The following is a 19216-nucleotide window of genomic DNA, read 5'->3' as shown; positions in this document are numbered from 1 at the left end:
AAATGTCCTCACACTTTCCTATGAGAAATGTTGGCCTATCCTGTAGCTGTTTACAGAGCAGAGACATTTGGGACTTGCCTCTTAGGAATGTGGCAGGGCTTAGATGCAAGACAGGAAAAGTAAATCCACAACCACCCTTCAGTTCCCTGGAGGAAAACACCTCTATCACCTACAAAGGGTTAAAATATGTAGAAACACTTGGTTTTATTTTTCTGATTATTGTTATGATTCCCTTTCTCTGGCTGTAAGAGACGAGCTTTTAATTCCCAGGTATGTCTCCACTCAGGTATCAAGTCAGACATACCATATGGTAGGAGGGAAAGAATATGTCACCTGAAGATGTGGGAGTCATAGGCAAGGAAGACTGAAGCTCTCCTTTTTGTGGAATCATTAACAAGAATATTAAATGCAATTGATAGAATCTCAATGATCTTGCTTTTCAGATACATCAAGTTAGATTCAATATTCCAAATCTTCAGATCTGTTTTTGAACTTAGATGTTTCAGCATAGTCAGGTCCTACTCGACACATTAATCAAAAGATAACTTTTACCAAGAAGAAAAAATGCAGGTTTGGACTCAGTCAGATTCAAATATAAATTCCATCCCCCAGGACTTGTATGGTTTTTAGTTTTCTTACTGCCTCTGAACCTGATCTTCTTCCTCTGTGGAATCTAATACCTTCTTAGGTAGTTTTTAAAGATGAGCCATGCAAGTGTTGGCTACAGGGCCTGAGCTTTTCCTAAGACAGGAATTGTAAGTTTATGCTCTAAAATTACTAGGGATTATTTTTTGTCCAGAAATGTCTTTCTTTTGGTGCTGGCATTGTCCTCCCTTTTCTAAAAACTTGGACTTGAGTTAAAGAAGAGGAACTTAGAGCTTTGCCACTCCACTATGTGATATCTCTAGAATGGTCCTTTAGGAAGAAAATAGAGCCGACATTTTGTTCCTCCAGATGGGTAGCTATGTTCTCTCACTTTGTTCACGCTCACCCTAGTATTTTTGCAGCTGATGCCAGATAGTTATTGCATCTATTAGTATTGGTGTACCTTGCCTTTTTAAGGTTTGTTTTGTGTTTTGTTGATAAAAACACAATTTATATCCCACTAGGACCTTTTGACTTCAGTGGAACATCATGTAATATTGTAGACTAAGGCTGCCTATGCTTTTAAGAGAAGGGACCAGAGAGACAGTATGAGAGAGAGTTCACCTTATGTGTGCTGGCCTCAGTTCGATCCCTTGTCCTCAGGAGTGATTCCTGAGAAGACTCCTTCTCAGTTCGACTCCTTCTCAGGAGTGATTCCTGAGAAGAAAGCCAGGAGTAAGCCCTGAAGACTGTCAGGAATAACCCCTAGACAAACAGACAATAAAATAGCAACATGAAAACCACTAGAAACAAAATAATCTTTAAAAAGAAGAATCATCTGGGATCCTATAAAAAGCATATTTGACTATAGTTCTGGAGAAGGGCCTTCAATTCTGGATTTCCAACAGGTTTCCAGATGGTTTGGTTCTGTGAAAACTTTCAGAATCTGGGGAAACTCCTAGAAAAACTACTCAGGCTTCATCAAACTTTCTTCAGTGACTCTCTGAAAATATCAACAGTGATAAAAATTAATTGACTAATTGGCCCATAGAGATACACTCTATTTGGATTTACAGAAAGTGGAATGAGTCCAATATATGACTAAAGAGGTTTGAGTAAGTGAGTGAAAAGTGAAAAAGAATAGAGAAGGCATACAATATAGGATGCTCAGGGTCATTAGAGCATTCTCCAAAGATCCTGCTGTATCCTATTCAGCTTACAGGACAAAAATAAGACTTGTCTAAGATGAAATCGATCCATTCTGTGGTTCTCATTAGAATTTAATCCAACATATCAAAAACGCCCTTCCTGAACACAAAGGTATGCATGGAGACACAGTGGCGGTTAGAAGTAGTGAGGATGACTTTTTTTTTTTTTTTTTTTTTTTGCTTTTTGGGTCACATCCGGCAATGCACAGGGGTCATTCCTGGCTCATGCACTCAGGAACTACCCCTGGCGGTGCTCAGGGGACCATATGGGATGCTGGGATTCGAACCCGGGTCGGCTGTGTGCAAGGCAAATGCCTTACCCGCTGTGCTATCACTCCAGCCCCGAGGATGTCTTTTTTAAAAATGGAATTTAAAAGAAAGTAATCACAGAGAGATTCATTGTCATGATAAAGAAACCAGAAGTCTCTGCTAGTGCCTTCTGATCAGATAATGCAAGTTAAGAATTTTCAAGGTCATGTATATATATAAAAGTATGTTGATTTGTGATCACTACCCATGCGTATTATAATAGTGTGGATTTAGAAAAAAAAACCTTACCCAAGGCACTTGATAATAAAATTCCCATGTTTTAAAGCTTCCAGTTCTTTAGGTACATACAAAGAATGCTATACTGCCCACTCATCAGGAAACATGTCACAGATCAAGAATCCTGAAGCAGTGGGAGTTAGTGACTTATGCTTCCTCATGGAGGAGCAGTTGTCTCCTATGCAAAATGTGCATCAATAACAAACTATAGGGGCTGGAATGATAGCACAGTGGGTAGGGCGTTTGCCTTGCACGTGGCAGACCTGAGTTCGATTCCCAGCATTCCATATGGTTCCTTGAGCACCACCAGGGGTAATTCCTGACTGCAGAGTCAGGAGTGACCCCTGTGCATCGCCGGGTGAGACCCAAAAAAGAAAAAAAAATAACAGACTATAAATATTGAAAGAGTTTTCCCCACAGCTTCTCATTTGTGATGTTTTATCAAAAGATTCTTGACATCTGGATGAACCAGAGTGTTCTGGAGCCTAGAGTGATCCCTAGACTAGTAGATAATTGGGCCAGTGAATGTAGAGGAGGAAATTTCTCCCACCATTATACATTAGGAACATGTAAAATCCCCTTCCCTGCTGACTCCTTAGGTTATTGGTCAGGAATTCTTTCTTTTTATTGGAAGTCCAAGGAAAGAAATATTCTTATTTTTACCTTAAATAACCCAGAAGAGTGTGGGTTAATTATGAACTCAAAATAATCTTGATAATTAAGATTTATCCTCAAAGAGCTCTGTATGTCTCTAAAGTACTAATATTAATTAATTAAGCTTTGTGAAGCTCTTAAGTTTCCAAACCCAAGGCTCTCACCCCTCTATTCTTACAGAAGACTCTGATGAAACAGATGAAGCAAAATCTAGTTGCTGCAGTAACACATTAGTTGACCGGAAATCAAACCCAGTCACGTGAGCCCCCAGTGTTTCTGACCCTACTATTGAAGAAAGGAAGGAAGAAGAATGTGAAATTCAACAGATAGACTCCCCTCAGCAAGAAAACACTGTTTAGAAACCAAGAAATTTTTTATTTGCAAAGAATAGTCCTTATATTATTGGTTTGTGATTTTTCAAAGTTTTTTCTTTGAAAGTAGAATTCTTTTGTGTTTTTTTTGCTATTTTGGGTCACACCTGGCAATGCACAGGAGTTACTACTGGCTCTGCACTCAGGAATTACTCCTGGCAGTGCTCAGGGGAACATATGGGATGCTGGGAATCGAACCTGGGTCAGCCGCATACAAGGCAAATGTCCTGCCTGCTGTGCTATTGCTCCAGCCTCTAAAGTAGAATTCTTTTTAAGTTTAATAAAACTGCACTAAATTTGGCTATTACTGACAATCAAAGAAAAGTGACAATACATGTCATAAATCCATTAAAAATGAAGTTAGGAAGACATATTTTTTTTTAGAAAGTTTAGACATGATGTAATATTTTATTATTTTATGTGTATGTGTGATAAACTTGGTAGGAAAGACATAAATGAAGAAAAGTCTGGAAAATTATCTATTTTCTAGAAAATAGGTGAACCTATTTCTTTTTATCCCATTTTAAATCTCATTTTTTCTATTCATGTATTTGCTGTATTGAGTTAATTGTATTTGTACTCTTGGAATTTCCTGGGATTTTTCTATGAGTTATATGATTGGGAGATCACTTTCTGTTTGATCACAAGGCTAATCAGATCTCTATGGCAGTGAAGTTTGTTGTGCCTCTTACAATGTGTGTCCTAAATAAATCTGCCCCTGATTCCTCAGTGTTTTTACTTTCTTACAGAACTGTCTGGTGTTAGCAGCTAGCAGTGACGACATTCTTCGCACTTGAGGGTACATCTGTCCTAGCTCAGTCCTCACCCTTCCTTGGATCTTGAGTAAAAATGTCTTTTTTTATTTTTTACTTTTCATTAGTTAATCACCGTGGGGTACAGTTACAGACTTACAAACTTGTGTTTCAGTCATACAATGATCGAGTACCCATCCCTCTACCAGTGCCCATTCTCTACCACCAATGATTCCAGTATCCTTCCCACCACCCCACTCCACCTCTGTGGCAGGGCATTCCAATTTGTTCTCTCGTTCCTTTTGGGTATTGTAGTTCGCACTAGAGGCATTGAGTAGCCATTGTGCTCAATCTAGAGTCTATATTTGGCTCACATCTCCCAACCATAGCTGATCCTCCAAATACCCTTTACTTGGTATTCTCTTCTCTATCTGAGCTGCCTTTTCCCACAACATTTGAGGCTGACTTCCAAGCCATGGAGTAAACCTCCTGGCCCTTATCACTACTATTCTTGGGGGTTATTCTCCCACTCTGTTACTTTATATTCCACAGATGAGTGCAATATTTTTACGTCTCTCCCTCTCCTTCATGATACTTGCCATGTTGATCCATTTGATCCATTTATATTCAAATGTCATGACTTCATTTTTCTAACAGTTGCATAGCATTCCATTTTGTAGATGTACCAAATTTTCTTTAACCAGTCATCTATTCTTGGACACTCGGTTTTTTTCCAGATTTTGGCTATTGGAAACAGTGCAGCAATGAACATACATGTGCAGATGTCATTTCTACTATACTCTTTTGCCTTTCCAGGATATATTCCCAAAAGTAGTATAGCTGTGTCAAATGAGAGTTCAGTCTCTAATTTTTTGAAAATCATCCATATTGTTTTTCAAAAGGGCTGAACCAGTCAGCATTCCCACCAGCAGTGAAGGAGAGTCCCTTTCTCCCCACATCCACACCAACAGTGACCAAAATACAAAGATAGTCATCAGAATGGGAAAAATGTCTTTTTACTAGTGATTTTCCCACAATTTGGCTCACAGTTCTAGGGGAAAATCTGGCCTGGCCTGGGGGATAGGACTGAGGGTATTTGGGAGATAATTCTAGGTCCTTGATATGTAGAGTAAGATCAGAAAGTGTAGTTTTCTGGGCTGATCCCTTACAGATTTAGATTATGCTTCGGAGGTTGAGGGCACAGTGAGCGGATGAGCAATCAGTGGGGGTCTTTCATGTCCTTTTCACAGTGTTGTAGACTCTTTACTTCAGCAGGGTAGAATACCTTCTAATACCAGGTCACTATGCGAGGAATCTCCATCCATTTTCTTAAATCTTTTTTCTTACATAAGGAAATAGCATGTGAACTGTCACTGGGGTTTGCTAGTATTTTATTCACTTAATCCCTCAAACTGCACAGACACATAGAAAGCTCTTATCAAAACTCACCTCTGCTTAAAAAACACTGATACTATATAAAATATGCAGTAATTTAAATGTTTTTATGTAAATTTTGGAATAATAATGTTAAAAATTAACTGAAATTAACCGAAACCAATGTCTTTGCAAAGAATGACACAAGGGCCATACTATGTGGCTGCCCAATTTGTATCCTGCACAGTTTTGGATCACTATATTTCTGTCATCCCGTTGCTCATCAGTTTGCTCGAGTGGGCATCAGTAACGTCTCCATTGTGAGACTTGTTACTGTTTTTGGCATATCAAATATGTGGTTTTGGATAGTGCCAAGAAAATTTGTTTTCTCTTAAGTAAATGCTAGAATAAACTCAGATCTAAAGAACAAAATGGAGGTTCTAAGAAGAAAGGTGTCTGGAAGTTGGTATTTTGAGTGAAATGGGCAAAGGTAGTCAATTGTACTACCATACATGGTAGTAGATGGAAACTAGAGCTTTGGTAATGTTTATAAAAATATGTTTTAGTTATTCAGTCCTTGTACTATACACTGAATTTTAATGATAGTATAAACTAACTCTATCCCAGTAATACAGTAAATAGCTAACAATAAACAGAAAAAAGAAAAGAAAAGAAATAAAGGGAAGAAAGGAAGAAAGGGAGGTGAGGGGAGGGAGGGAGAAGAAGGAATTCTAGTTAATTGTGCTGAATTTCTGATTTTACTATTAGGGACACTCTAATTTGGTTCTTCATTCACACTAACCTTCATTATTTGTTAGGACCACATCAGCAGAAAATTTGCTCATGATTCACTTAGTTTTAAATAGCATTTGTCTGCTAAGGGTTCAAAAATAAAATGATAAGTGAACAAACTTTATGCTTAATTAAGTTTTGTATTTTTACATGATGAAGACTAAAAGCATAGTAAGTAGCTTTGGAAATAATTTTGTCATCACTTAAATGTTGCACTAACATTTTTTTCCAAGAAGGCTTTCAAACAGAGACCCACTTAGTTTTGAATAGAGAGTAAACAGCAAAATTTTTGCCATTCTTGTTGAAGAAATTTTTTTAAAAAGTAGTTATTTTGCAGTTATTCTTTTATCAGTGCTTAAAAAAACATAATGTTCAGATATACATACAGATATTCAGCATGTATTGAGCATATTCAATTGGTATCAGTTAGTAACTACAGACTCAGACCCTAAAATTAATTTAGTATACTTTTACATTTCTCTCTCATTTAACATAAACAGTGCAAAGCATAAGAAGTTTCTTTTAATTTTTTAAATGTTATTGAATCACTGTGAGATAGTTACAAGCTTTCATGTTTGGGTTACAATCTCACAATGATCAAACACTCATCCTTCCACCAGTGCACATTCCCCACCACCAATATTCCGGGTATACCCCCCCTCCCATTCTCCCCCTGCCTCTATGGCAGGCAATATTCCTCATACTCTCTCTCTACTTTTGGGCATTATAACTTGCAACACAGACACTGAGAGATCATCATGTTTGGTCCATTATCTACTTTCGGCATCCATCTCCCATCCCTTCTGGTTCCTCCAGCCATCATTTTCTTAGTGATCCCTACTCTATTCCATCTGCCTTCTCCCCTCCGCTCATGAAGCAGTCTTCCAGCTATGGGGCAATCCCCTGGCCCTTGTATTTATGGTCCTTGGGTGTCAGCCTCATGTGAAGCTACCCTACACTCCACAAATGAGTGCAGTCGCTCTATGTCCCTTTCTTTCTGACTCATTTCACTTAGCAGGATACTCTCCATGTTTATCCATTTATAAGAAAATTTTATAACTTCATCGCTTCTAACATCTGCATAGTATTCCATTGTGTAGATGTACCAAAGTTTCTTTAACCAGTCATCTGTTTTAGGGCACTCAGGTTTCCATATTTTGGCTATTGTGAACAGTGCTGCAATGAATATATAGGTACAGATGTCATTTCTACTGTGCTCTTTTGTATCCTCGGGATATATTTCCAGAAGATGCAGAAGTGGTATTGCGGGGTCCTATGGAAGCTCAATTTCTAATTTTTGAAGGACTGTCCATATTGTTTTCCAGAAAGGCTGGACCACTCGGCATTCACACCAACAGTGAAGGAGCGTCCCTTTTTCCCCACATCCATGCCAGAACTAGTTGCTTTTGTTCTTTTGAATGTGTGCCAGTCTCTGTGGTGTGAGATGATATCTCACTGTTGTTTTGATTTGCATCTCCCTGATGACTAGGGATGTGGAACATTTTTTCATGTGCCTTTTGGCCATTTGTATTTCTTTTTTGAGGAAACTTCTTTTCATTTCTTCTCCCCATTTTTTGACGGGGTTGGAGGGTTTTTCTTATACAATTCTACAAGTGTCTTGTATATCCTGGATATTAATCCCTTATCAGATGGGTATTGAGTAAATATTCTTTCTCATTCTGTGGGCTCTTTCTGTATTTTGGTCACTGTTTCTTTTGAAGTGCAGAAGCTTCTTAGTTTGATGTAGTCCCATTTGTTTATGTTTGCTTCCATTTGCATGGTCAGAAGCATAAGAAGTTTCAATAGAGAAACTGATTTATTTTTCTGTTTCATGTTTGAGCCAAAAAAAAGTTTATCATACATCCAAACTCCCTCTCCCCTGAAAACCAAATCCATATTGATATCCATTGGTATTTATGATATTGTGTATGATGCACATATTTTTATAACATTATATGAAGTGAGTCATGAAGTGCTTTTTATCAGGTAGCTCAGTGGGATAGAGTACATGTTTTGCATGCAGGAGGCCTGGGTTTTGCTCTCAGTCCTGCATCGTTATTCTAGGGCACCAGGGAGTAACCCCTGAGCACTGATCCAGGAGTATCCCTTGAGAACCACCAAATTGGGCATTCCAGTCCCCCTGATGTTATAAAAGTAACTACCACAAACCATCAGAAAATAATAAAATGCATTTGTTGTTTTGTTGCTGATCTGTCTCTGGAATAGAAATATCAAAATTTTCATTAAAAATGGCTGTTATAATAGACTGTAAAATAATTTTTTAAAATTTCATATTCACTTTATTCTGCAATGGTTTTATTTATGGTTTTTGGGCCACACCTGTTAGTGTTCAGAACTCAACTCCAATCTGTACTCAGCTACATGCGGGACAAATGGCTTAATCCTGTACTATCTCTCCAGCCCTCTGAATTTAGAGGGTTTTCCAGGACAAAATGTTAGTGACTTCTCTTGATTAATTTATTTTTTTAGAGGTGTGAACATTGTGGGACTTTTAAGGGAAACAGTTAATGGTTTTATTTACTGTTCCTGTAAAAAAAAAATTCTATTTGGTTAAAACAAATGGTATGTATTGAGCTTATTCAGTTGGTATCAGTTAGTAATTTTTTAATCCAATTGTATACTTACAAATTTTTGTTTTGCTTTTTAGGTGAAAGCTCAAATTACTCTGATCTATTTTATGACCCAGGTAGCTATCATGTTGTACTTTATTTTTTAATTTTTCAAACCATTTATTTAAAATTAAATAAATCACTAAAATAGTACTTTTAAGTTCTGTTTACTATCTACTTCAAGCATCACATAGGACAAAATGCTTTAAAATTCATTCAATATAGATTATTGTTCTCCCCTGATATTTAGTGCCATTAATGGCATTTTCTCTCTCATGTTTTTTCTTGGAAGTAATAAATTCATTCCTCCTAAAAAACATGTTTCCATAATTGGGAACTAATCATCTGTTTATCAGTTTCTGCCTATGACAATAAACCTGGTTCAAAATTGTTTCTTGTATAAAGAAACCCACAGACAACAGCTTTAACAGTTAGCACACATGTTGGGTTGGTAAATCAACAGCTCAAACAGGTCATGAGGAACCTAAGCTTTTTCATCTCTGTACTCCCCACTGTGCCAGTTTTGCTGAAGACAGTTTCTTTTTATAATTACTAGATAGGACCTAGAGAGGGTCTACTACCATTCACATGGATGGGAAAACAGGGAGGGATAAAGAGTTACTGAAAGTGTTCCAGAAGAAGAGACCTTTCTCAGCAACCCTCTTTGGGCCATCTTGCCTTCATTATTGATGAGAAGAAAGGATTAACCTTTGAGAACCAGACCAACCCTTGGGGGGATTAAATAAGCTTTCTTGGTGAATGCTCTAAAATTTCTTGAAAAAAATGAGAATGGAGAAAGGAGAAACCAAAGAGTCCAAATATTACCTTTTAAATGAATATCTACTTTCTACTTTGCTATTTTAATTGGATGCCAGCAATGTTTTTCTATGTGTGTAAAAATACATTTTAAACAAATTTCCCACCATCTTCATGACCCATGACCAGAAAACCTATGTTTGGGAAATGCTGTGCTAAATTTCAAGTCTTAATTTAAAATGTAGTACGAATAAAAAATTAGATGGATTAAAAAGTTGTACTTATTTTATAAAGCATTCTGTCCTTTAATTTTATATTCATACACATTGACATTTTCTGTAAAGTGATTCTATGGATGCTTAAATGTATGTATTTAATGAGCTAATTTTAACTAGGAAATATGGAATTATATATGTGTAGATCTGATTTGTGGTTTGCATGACTCTATGTATGTGCAACTTGATTCTATTTCTTTTGATTTGTTTAAACAATGTATCAAATTCTGTAGTAGATAAGTAGATTTTAGTGGTGATTCATTTTTTAAAAGTTACATTTTATACTTCTTTCCAGTAATTTCAGGACTTTAAAAATTAACTTTTTATTGGCCCTTGATCCCACTTTGGATCATTGATTTAAAATGTCATGATACTGACTTTAGATACTTTAATGGTGTAATTTTTATGAGTGATTGTATATAATATGAACAGAAGAATTCTCAAATATATTTTATTAAAATTTCTCAAATATATTATAATGAATAAATATTATTATGAAAATGTAATTTTGGAATTAACAAAAAACAGCAAAGGTATAAAATAGATGAATTTTTATTTTCATTTACTTTTTAAAAAACGCTTTGCTAATTAAAATATTATTTAAATTGTTTTTCTTGGTGTCAGTCTGGTTTAAGAAAATTATTCAGTATGGAAATTGAAGAGTACATATTCATTTAGAATAAAAAAGAAAACATTTATATGCAACATCATTTGCAAAACTTTCAGAGTCTTTAATATAATCCTATTAGTATAAATGTTTGGCTAGGCACAAAATATGTAAGTTATCTTCATTCTGACCCAAGTTGAATCAGAAGATGGTAACTACATTTGAAATATGGTGACTTAAGGACATAGCCTGTCAATTCCAAATATCTCGTTGACATAATTTTCTACTAATTGTGAAACAAAAACAGTAACAATAAGTCTCTCAATGAGAGACGTTACTGGTGCCTGCTGGAACAAGTCAATGAGCAACGGGGTGACAGATAGATCACAGATCACTAATTGTGAAACAAGTGTGTTGACAACTCAAAACTTTCCCCCCAAAGTGGATTGAGTTCCCACACTAATGCAGATTCCACACTCTAATACTAAGTGATTGCCACATATGCAAATGAGATGCAAGTGGCCCTAAATCACTATTGCTGATTTCAAGTCTAGGTACTGCCTTCTCAAGTGACTTGGGTCTAGTCAGTCGACTCTCCCCTGATACCATCAGCTGTAAAACCAGCAATGGGACTCTATCTCTGAAGACCCCTCAGTTTTATAAATCTGACCATTAGACAATTGATTCTTTTTTTGTATTTCCATTAAATTTTCCTAAAAAACAGAACATTGACTTGGGAAAAAAAAAACAACACCAGTCTGGCTTAGAAATGGAGTAGCAAAAACAATTTAAAGACCTGGCTGAATCAAAGTTTGGCATAGGCAATCTTCATATTCACCCAAGAGGCAGTTGCTAGTTCTTGCCAGACTTGCTGCCAAAGGTTTGGAAATTTTGTGATTTATTGGCTCTGTTCTTGGTCTCAGTATGGTCAAAGGCCTCATGTTTGTTGGCAGCCTAATGACTACTGTTTGGTTCATTCTGTCTCCCCTGTTCTAACATAAAAAGATTATGGAACTGCAGCAAGTGACTTTGGGGACTCCACAAATGGAAGTAATGAAATCCCTCCTGATGATAAAAGAGATCGTGAACATCTCTCGGTGAGTGGAATAAGTAGCTATTTCTTGTGATGGATCTGAGCATTCTGAATGTTTAAATGTGCAAAGAGCAGAGCTGTTGAAATGCATATTTTCAATATTTTCTTTTATTGTTGAGCTGTAAATTGGGCATCACCTTTGGAGAACTTAACAGAAAGGCATAGAAGAAAATTTTCTAAAACCAGAATGTTGTCTTGTTCAAAGAAAAATCTAGTCTTGTTTATAAATTAAGTAGCAAAGACAATGTAATGGTTGAAAGTTTGGCATGGATGAAAGTATGGCATGATGAAGTCTTAATGTTGCAGTGGATTTCACCCAAGAGGCAGTTGATCAAGGGACTAATGACCTTTGATTTATTTGTTTCTTCTTTGCATACTCCTCTAGTTGCTAGTGGTGCTGTTAGTATGAAAATTACTCATGGAAGGATTGGCTATCAACTTCTCAGATGTAAAACTCAAAATGGATTTTCTTCCATTCTTCTTTCCTCCTCATTTGTCATGTTTCCAGTCCCATATTCTGTGAGTTCTGCTTCTGTCAGAACTATAAACCCACTGATCTCTCTTTACCTCCACTGAGGTGGGCAAGGCTAATCCAGGGCTGTCATCTGGGGGCCAGTTGGCTCAATCTGACTCAGACCTGTCATGTGTGGTCAGTAGGCTAAAAAGTATTTTTACATTTTAACTTCTGTGAGAGAGACTGATAGCACAATAGGTGGGCGTTTGCCTTGCAAACGGTCGACCCGGGTTTGATTCCTCTGTCCCTCTCGGAGAGCCCAGCAAGCTACTGAGAGTATCCTGCCCACACAGCAAAGCCTGGCAAGCTACCTGTGGCATATTCGATATGACAAAAATAGTGACAACAAGTCTCACAATGGAGAAGTTACTGGTGCCCGCTCGAGCAAATCAATGAGCAATAGGATGACAGTGATACAGTGACAATGAACTTATATGAAAAAATAATAGAAGAATGATAGTTACACAAAGTGGCACTTATACATATTTATGATGTTGAAAAGTAAATACAGATAAATTTGTATCAGAAATCCAGTAAAGCATATTGATATATTCACCATACATTCTCTGAAAATCCATTTATGTATTGTCTGTAGCTGCTTTTGCAGCCAAGATCATATGGCCTACAAAGCTGGAAATATTTACTCTCTGTTCCTTTCTAGAGTTTCCACAATTGCTTATTTGTGGATGACCAATGTGAATAAATACTCAGCCCTCTCATCCACTCTTGGCTTCCATGCTCAAAGTCCCACTTGATACTGCCTTCACTATGTGACGGTCCCTCAACCAGGATAAATTGCTCTGCAGTAAAACAAAATAAATCTTTCCAAATCTTAAGTGACTTAAAACAGAAACAGATTGGGGATGGAACTGTGTGTACTGCGTCTGGTATTGTGGGTAATAGGATGCTTGCTTGCCTTACATACAACTAACATGGGTTTGAACCCCAGCACCATATATAGTCCCCTGCCAGGAGTGATCCTTGGGCATGAAGGCGTAGAGTAAGCCCTGAGCACTGCTGGTGAGGTCTACTCGCTCCACCAAAAACACGAATGTTTTGTATTAAGCACTTTAGTAACATGGACACTTCGAAATGAGTTGAGAGGATAATTGCCCTGGGAGATATAAGAGGTTTTGCAGTACCTGTGACTTTACCCTCTTAGGTGCTTATAGCAATCCTCCTGTCTAGTTGTGACAATCCCAAATGCCCAAATATGTGAACAGCATTGCCCTGATTGAGGCCTTAGCATACTAAGTTGTAGTTGCAGTTGAGCAGTGTCAAGATCTGTTAGCTTTGCAGCTATACAGGCTACAACTTATTGATCAGAACTAGTCAAGTTATATATCTTTCCCTAAAGAAGACAAAAGTTAATCCAAAATTCACCTTCTTGTTTCTTTGGGAAAAGCAGAAATGCTTGGAAACAGTAGTAATGATTAGCACAGATGGGAAAAATACTGCATGTCTTGAGGATTAACTTATCAGTCTAAATAACACAGTAAAGCTTAAGAAATTTATCTTGACTAAGAAAGATCTTAGATATGTAAGTTGAAAATGGAAATCAGTAAATTCCCCAGGTTAGCTGGCCATTTGTCTTTATAAATAAAGTTTTATTGCCATTCATATTTCCTACAATTGTTTTCAGATCATACTAATAGAGTGGAATCATAACAAGAGACACTCTAAATCCCTAAAATATTTACTACCTGATCTTCATAGAAAAAGTTGCCCGGTCCTGGATTAGAGAATTGGGGTGTGTAGAGGCAGGCTGTTCTAGTGTGTCAGGAGAGATACTGTCCTACTTTCATCTTTGTCCCTAAAATGTTCATGTGTACTTATTGCTTGACTATTTGCCTCTGTGATCATCCAATATGGGGTTGTGACAGGATTCTCGTAGCTCTTTACCTAATCCTAGTACAAAATGCAACACACATTTTGTAATTAGTATAATTAATTTAAAACCTTAGAAACCATTTTTCAATTGATCTATTTCATACATACATGAAAGTGAACCTGTCACAAGTCTATAACCTAATGGCTTCTCAGAAGCTGAACTCACCCCCAAGAGCCCTCCTGCTCCTTCCAGCCCAGCTTACTGTGCTAGGACAGTGTTTCTCAAACTTTGGGAACTATGTCCCCCTTCCAAACGTGTTTCTTGCCTAAGGTCCCCTTGTCCTACATGTTGGCCATGGCTCCTTTGATATTCTTTCACCTTTGGCCCTCTTAGAATATCCTGAAGTCTCACAAAAAGGTTGACTGGCCCCCAGTTGAAAAATAGTTCTAGCATACCCTCTTATCTAAGAACAGTTGGTATCTAATATTTTGAAATTATTACAAACAGTTTTCTAGTAGATACAATAATGTAAATCCTAGTGCATCATTACCAGCTTAAAATACTTGCGAGTGTTTTGTGTTATCTTTTTCTCTTCACCTCCAGATAGCTAGTAACTACATAAATATATATATGTATATATACATATAGACATAAATACCCACATATATATGTATGCATATAGATAGAGAGCAAGAGAGACATGTACTTAGGGCCAGAAAGATAGTACAGTGGGTAGGGCATTTGCCTTGAATGTGGCCAAACCAGACTTGATCCACGGGCATCCTATATGGTCTCCAAGCCTACTAGAAGTGATTATGGAGTGCAGAGCCAATGTAACTTCTGAGCACTGCCAGATGTAGCCCCCAAACAATCACAGCCCCAAAGAGGAATGTAATATCTATATCTTTATGTGATATACATGTCTATTGAATGTTCATTTCTATATGCTTGAATTTCTATTTTCTCATTTGTAAATACTTTATTATAGAATTGTAGATGATTAAGTGATTTCATCTAAATATTACTCATAAAATTGCAAGCTGTAGACATTCAAAAATATTAACTTTCATTACTATCACTATCATCCTTATTGTCCTCTGCCTTGCATGGATACAGGGAGAAAATTAGCATGATCATAACTCCCCTCCTATCTTTTCTCTAGGTCTATGCTGTGGTAGTAATTGCATCTGTGGTGGGATTCTGTCTCGTAGTAATGCTCTTTTTGCTGAAATTGGCAAGACACTCCAAATTTGGCATGAAAGGTAAGAAGGGTTGTGTTTATTTTGCTTAATATTTGAAATCATTTTTTGGCTGTGAGTAATGCTAATTACCACTCAAGAAGGAAGCAGCTAGATTTTCAATGACTAGGTTTAAGATTTATAAAATCTCAACAATGATTGTGGTAATACAAATAAAACCAGAGAAAAATAATTTTGATTACTCAGCACTCTCCACTCTCCGTGAAGGACTATTGCCTCAGAAGACATACAACTGCTTTCTTATTATCAAGTGGCTAAAAAAATGGCATACGCAAAAAAGTGCCTGAGCTCTTCTTTTCCTCCAGAAAATCAGGTAGGGTTAAGAGGCAATAGGCAAGTTATGAACATATTTATTTTATGTAAAAAGACCCTTTCTGCTTCCAGTACATCTGGTTTTCAGTTTTTCTGTGGTAGATTTCAGTTTTATTGCTGGTTTCGTCGATTCTTGCCATCTAAATCTTTAAATAGTTTTAAGAAACAAAACAATATCCATTAATGCCTGTTAAAGCCCTATTTTACTTTTAGCAGAAATTTTCCTCATGTCCTATTAACTATTATGGACTGTATTACCCAACAGAAGATTATTTGTCTCTTTCAGAATATTGTGAATTAATTTTACCAGATATTTGTTTAAATGTTCTTGTTATAGAAATAACCAAGTGTCCCAATGGTTTAAAGACATCTGCTCTGAAGTTTATACTCATGAGTTGACTATTATGTTATTATTGAATTTTTGTTTGTGTGTGTGTGATCTTATAAATATCCCCTGGCTTAGAAAAACTGTGAAAAAGATTTGGTGTTATCTTAGTTGTGTTGGACAGAAAGTCTGGTAAATTTTTTTAAGCAGTACAGTTCACTGCAATTATTATTCTTGGTGCTTGTTACTTGGAAAAGATATTTAAATAGTGATAAATTGTACAGAATATCCTGGTTTCTGTGGGTCAGATCTATCTCTGATGTTTTTCTCTTCTCTTGCTTGATTTAGTACCAACTGTTGACTAAATTAAAAGAAAACAGGATAAGCAATGATATAATGGGCTAATAAACAAACCGAAATTCCTACCCCTCATTCAGATTCCCCTTTGGAATGTTGATGTCTGACTTTTAAGATATCTCTCATCCTTCATTTATGAGTAATGCTGGTAAAAGGGTCTATTAAAAATGAAAGTTAATTTAATAAACCCTACAGTGGGTTCTCAAACTTTACTCTCTTTCATAAGGTTCTGGAATTCTATGAAAACACAGACTTCTGAGCCATACTGAGAGTTCCAACCAAATAAATAGGTCTGTGTTGGGCCAGAAAAAGGCCTATTCTAAAAATTTCCAATGTTCAGCAATACTACTGTTGGTCCAAGCCTTCTTGGAGAATTGCTGATCTATGCTAGAATGCTCTAGTGCAAACAAAACTCTCCCAGCCTTTCACAGACCTGTCTTACCCCTCTAGCTGACAGACAGCCTGCTACTGTCCTGAGCCTGCTGCCATGACATGTGCCTCCCCTATTCTGATCAGCTTCTTTCTTCATTAGAGGTTCTTGGAATGAATGTCCACAAGTATAAATTGTACTGGAAAGAGTCAGATTCTGGTACTATCACTTTCTTAAGTGCAGGCTTTAGTTTGGAATCATTTCCGTGGCTCTTTGGAGGGAAGATGTTTGTGAGTTTAGCTAAGATTTTGGGAATCCCTAGAATGATATTTAGGAACCTGTTCTCAGTCCAACTTCCTATTGAAAAAACAGAATTATCTCTAAATTCTTAATATGCTCCTGTCATCCAAAAAGCACAGGAACATCTGAATAGAGAAAGGGTTTCACTGGCAAAAAAAGTCACTTAGGTTGGAAAGTATTCCTAACCAGCACAACTATTGCTCTGGCTTCACTTACAAGAAGTGAGGATCTAGTTTAATATCTGGCAGAGTTCAGGCAATAGAACAGAAGATGCATATTTATGAGTTGTTTAGGAAACTCATTCCCATGAATAAGGGGCACAGTTATGTGTGGTTCAAGAACATCCACTGGACATAAATCATGTACATAGAAAATGACAGATCTGTGTCATCAGAAGGAAGGAAGATACTATGGTCCTGAAAAGAAAGGTGACTATAGATCAACAAAGCCTCCCCACAGTGCAGTCCTGTCCAACCCAAGTCCAGGGCTCCTTATTGGTACAAAGATATTTATAAGGCAAAGAACGTGGCCAGGTGACTTGTCACAGAGTAGGCTATCACATCCTCTAAGCAGTGACACTCAGAACTCAGGGGAGTTCTTCTAGGCTCCTTTTGTTGTTGTTGTGGGAGAGAGTGGCAAGGGTGAGGTAAGAACACAAAGCTACAAAGTTTGGCTATTAGATTATATTCTCTAAGACAGTGATAGAAGGAAACAAAAATATTAGACATTTTAGTTTGTGTTGCATTTCATAAAAGATTCCAGTATTAATATAAAAGTGTTTGTGTAATTGTTGTTATAGCTCCTACATTTTCCAAGTATAAATTAAGAGTATTCTTAATGTATTGTGAAATTTTGCTAAACTGTCACAGTGCTCTAAATGACTTTCTTTTAAACACTGTTATTTGTTGTTAGTTCTAAACATAATTCAGGGACCGGAGCAATAGTACTTCTTGGCAAGTGTTTGCTTTGCACGCTCTGACTGATCAGAATTCAATCCCTGCATCCCATATGGTCCCCAGAGCTCCACCAGAGTAATTCCCGAATGTAGAACCAGAGTGACCCCTGAGCATCACCAGTGTGTCTCAAAATCCAGAAAAAAGCCAATTCATTTCTTAGGTTTAAATATAAATAAAATAATTTTTAAAAAGTCTCAGAAACTCATGCTCTTGTTTGAATAGCTTATTTTTCTATTTTTTCAGCTTGCACCATGATTTAAATAAAATAATCCTAAACTGAATTATTATTGTTTTACTAACCAGGCTGAACTGGTAATTTGGCAAATCTATAAGGTCAGATGAGACTGATCGGAAGTACAACAAAACTACATAAAAGCCAGTATTTAAAAATTAATGTAAGTTAATGTATTTTAAATGCTATTAGAGCTAGTATTGCTGCAGAAAAAAAATTTAAAAAGAGAATAGTCTGGAAAATATCACTAGACCTCCCAAAATATCCAGGAAATATGCCACTTGTGATTTCTGAAGGGATGTGTGAAATGTATATAACCTTGGTCAGAACTACAGAAACTGCTGAGAGTCAATGGGAGTCAGTGGCTGAGGTGCAAAGGAGCACTTGCAGTGAAATTATTGTCTTCCTATGTGTCTACAGGGAGATTCTTTTGTTATGAAAATAGATTAGATTGAGTCTGAGTATTTAAGTATTCACAAGCCTTTGCCTAGCCTTAGCAATGGACACTTCCATTTTAAGGATCCATTCTTTCAGTCTGTGCTAGTAGCCAATGGTTTATAAATTAAGCTTCAAAACAGTCGATTTGAAGGACCAGAGTGATCTGAATCAAACCCCCTTTAAATCACATTGTAGCCAAAAACAGTGCTGCTAAAGCTTTATGGAATTGCCTGAGAATCAAATATAAGTTACTTCTGATGGAAAATGATCTTTGAATCACAAGATAGTGACTTAAACCTGGGTTTTGGAATATAGCTCAAGAGTTGTGTTCTTCAGACATGGTTATAAACTTTGTAGGTGTTTGTTTCGTATTTTTCTCTGCTCTGCTGATGAGTCACTGAGGCCACAAGCAGAGTGTAGTCTAGAGGAGGTGGATCAGGCTAGAGCTCTTTGGGGATGATGATCATACTGGTCCTGTCCACTCATACTTTCCAAGTGCCAGTCCCAAAGTTGGTTCTCAGTAAATAGTTGGCTTAATTTTTAACCATATTTGTTTGGTGATTGGAGACCAGTTAACATGAACAATTAAAGAGAGATCTTAATTTTTTTTTGTTCACTTTAACTAAAGTAGTATGTTTACAATGGGTTTGATATTTATGGTGTTGGTATACATAGTTCC

The 19216-nt window shown here is 36.8% G+C and overlaps 1 protein-coding gene across 8 annotated transcripts in view; it reads left to right on the top strand.

Annotated features, from left to right (window-relative positions):
* NTRK2 (neurotrophic receptor tyrosine kinase 2) overlaps positions 1 to 19216 on the top strand; it is a 398774-nt gene that overhangs the window by 72912 nt on the left and 306646 nt on the right. For all 8 annotated transcript variants that reach the window (XM_055135520.1, XM_055135455.1, XM_055135589.1 and 5 more), the window contains exons 10-12: positions 8951 to 8989; positions 11556 to 11647; positions 15151 to 15250. In XM_055135520.1, coding sequence (XP_054991495.1) covers positions 8951 to 8989; positions 11556 to 11647; positions 15151 to 15250 — 231 coding nt within the window. The remainder of the gene's footprint in view (positions 1 to 8950; positions 8990 to 11555; positions 11648 to 15150; positions 15251 to 19216) is intronic.

This window comes from Sorex araneus, chromosome 1 (genome assembly GCF_027595985.1).
Source record: "Sorex araneus isolate mSorAra2 chromosome 1, mSorAra2.pri, whole genome shotgun sequence".
Classification (NCBI taxonomy): Eukaryota; Metazoa; Chordata; class Mammalia; order Eulipotyphla; family Soricidae; genus Sorex; species Sorex araneus.
Note: the sequence above shows the minus strand (reverse complement) of the source record. Positions and strands in the feature narration are given on the sequence as shown.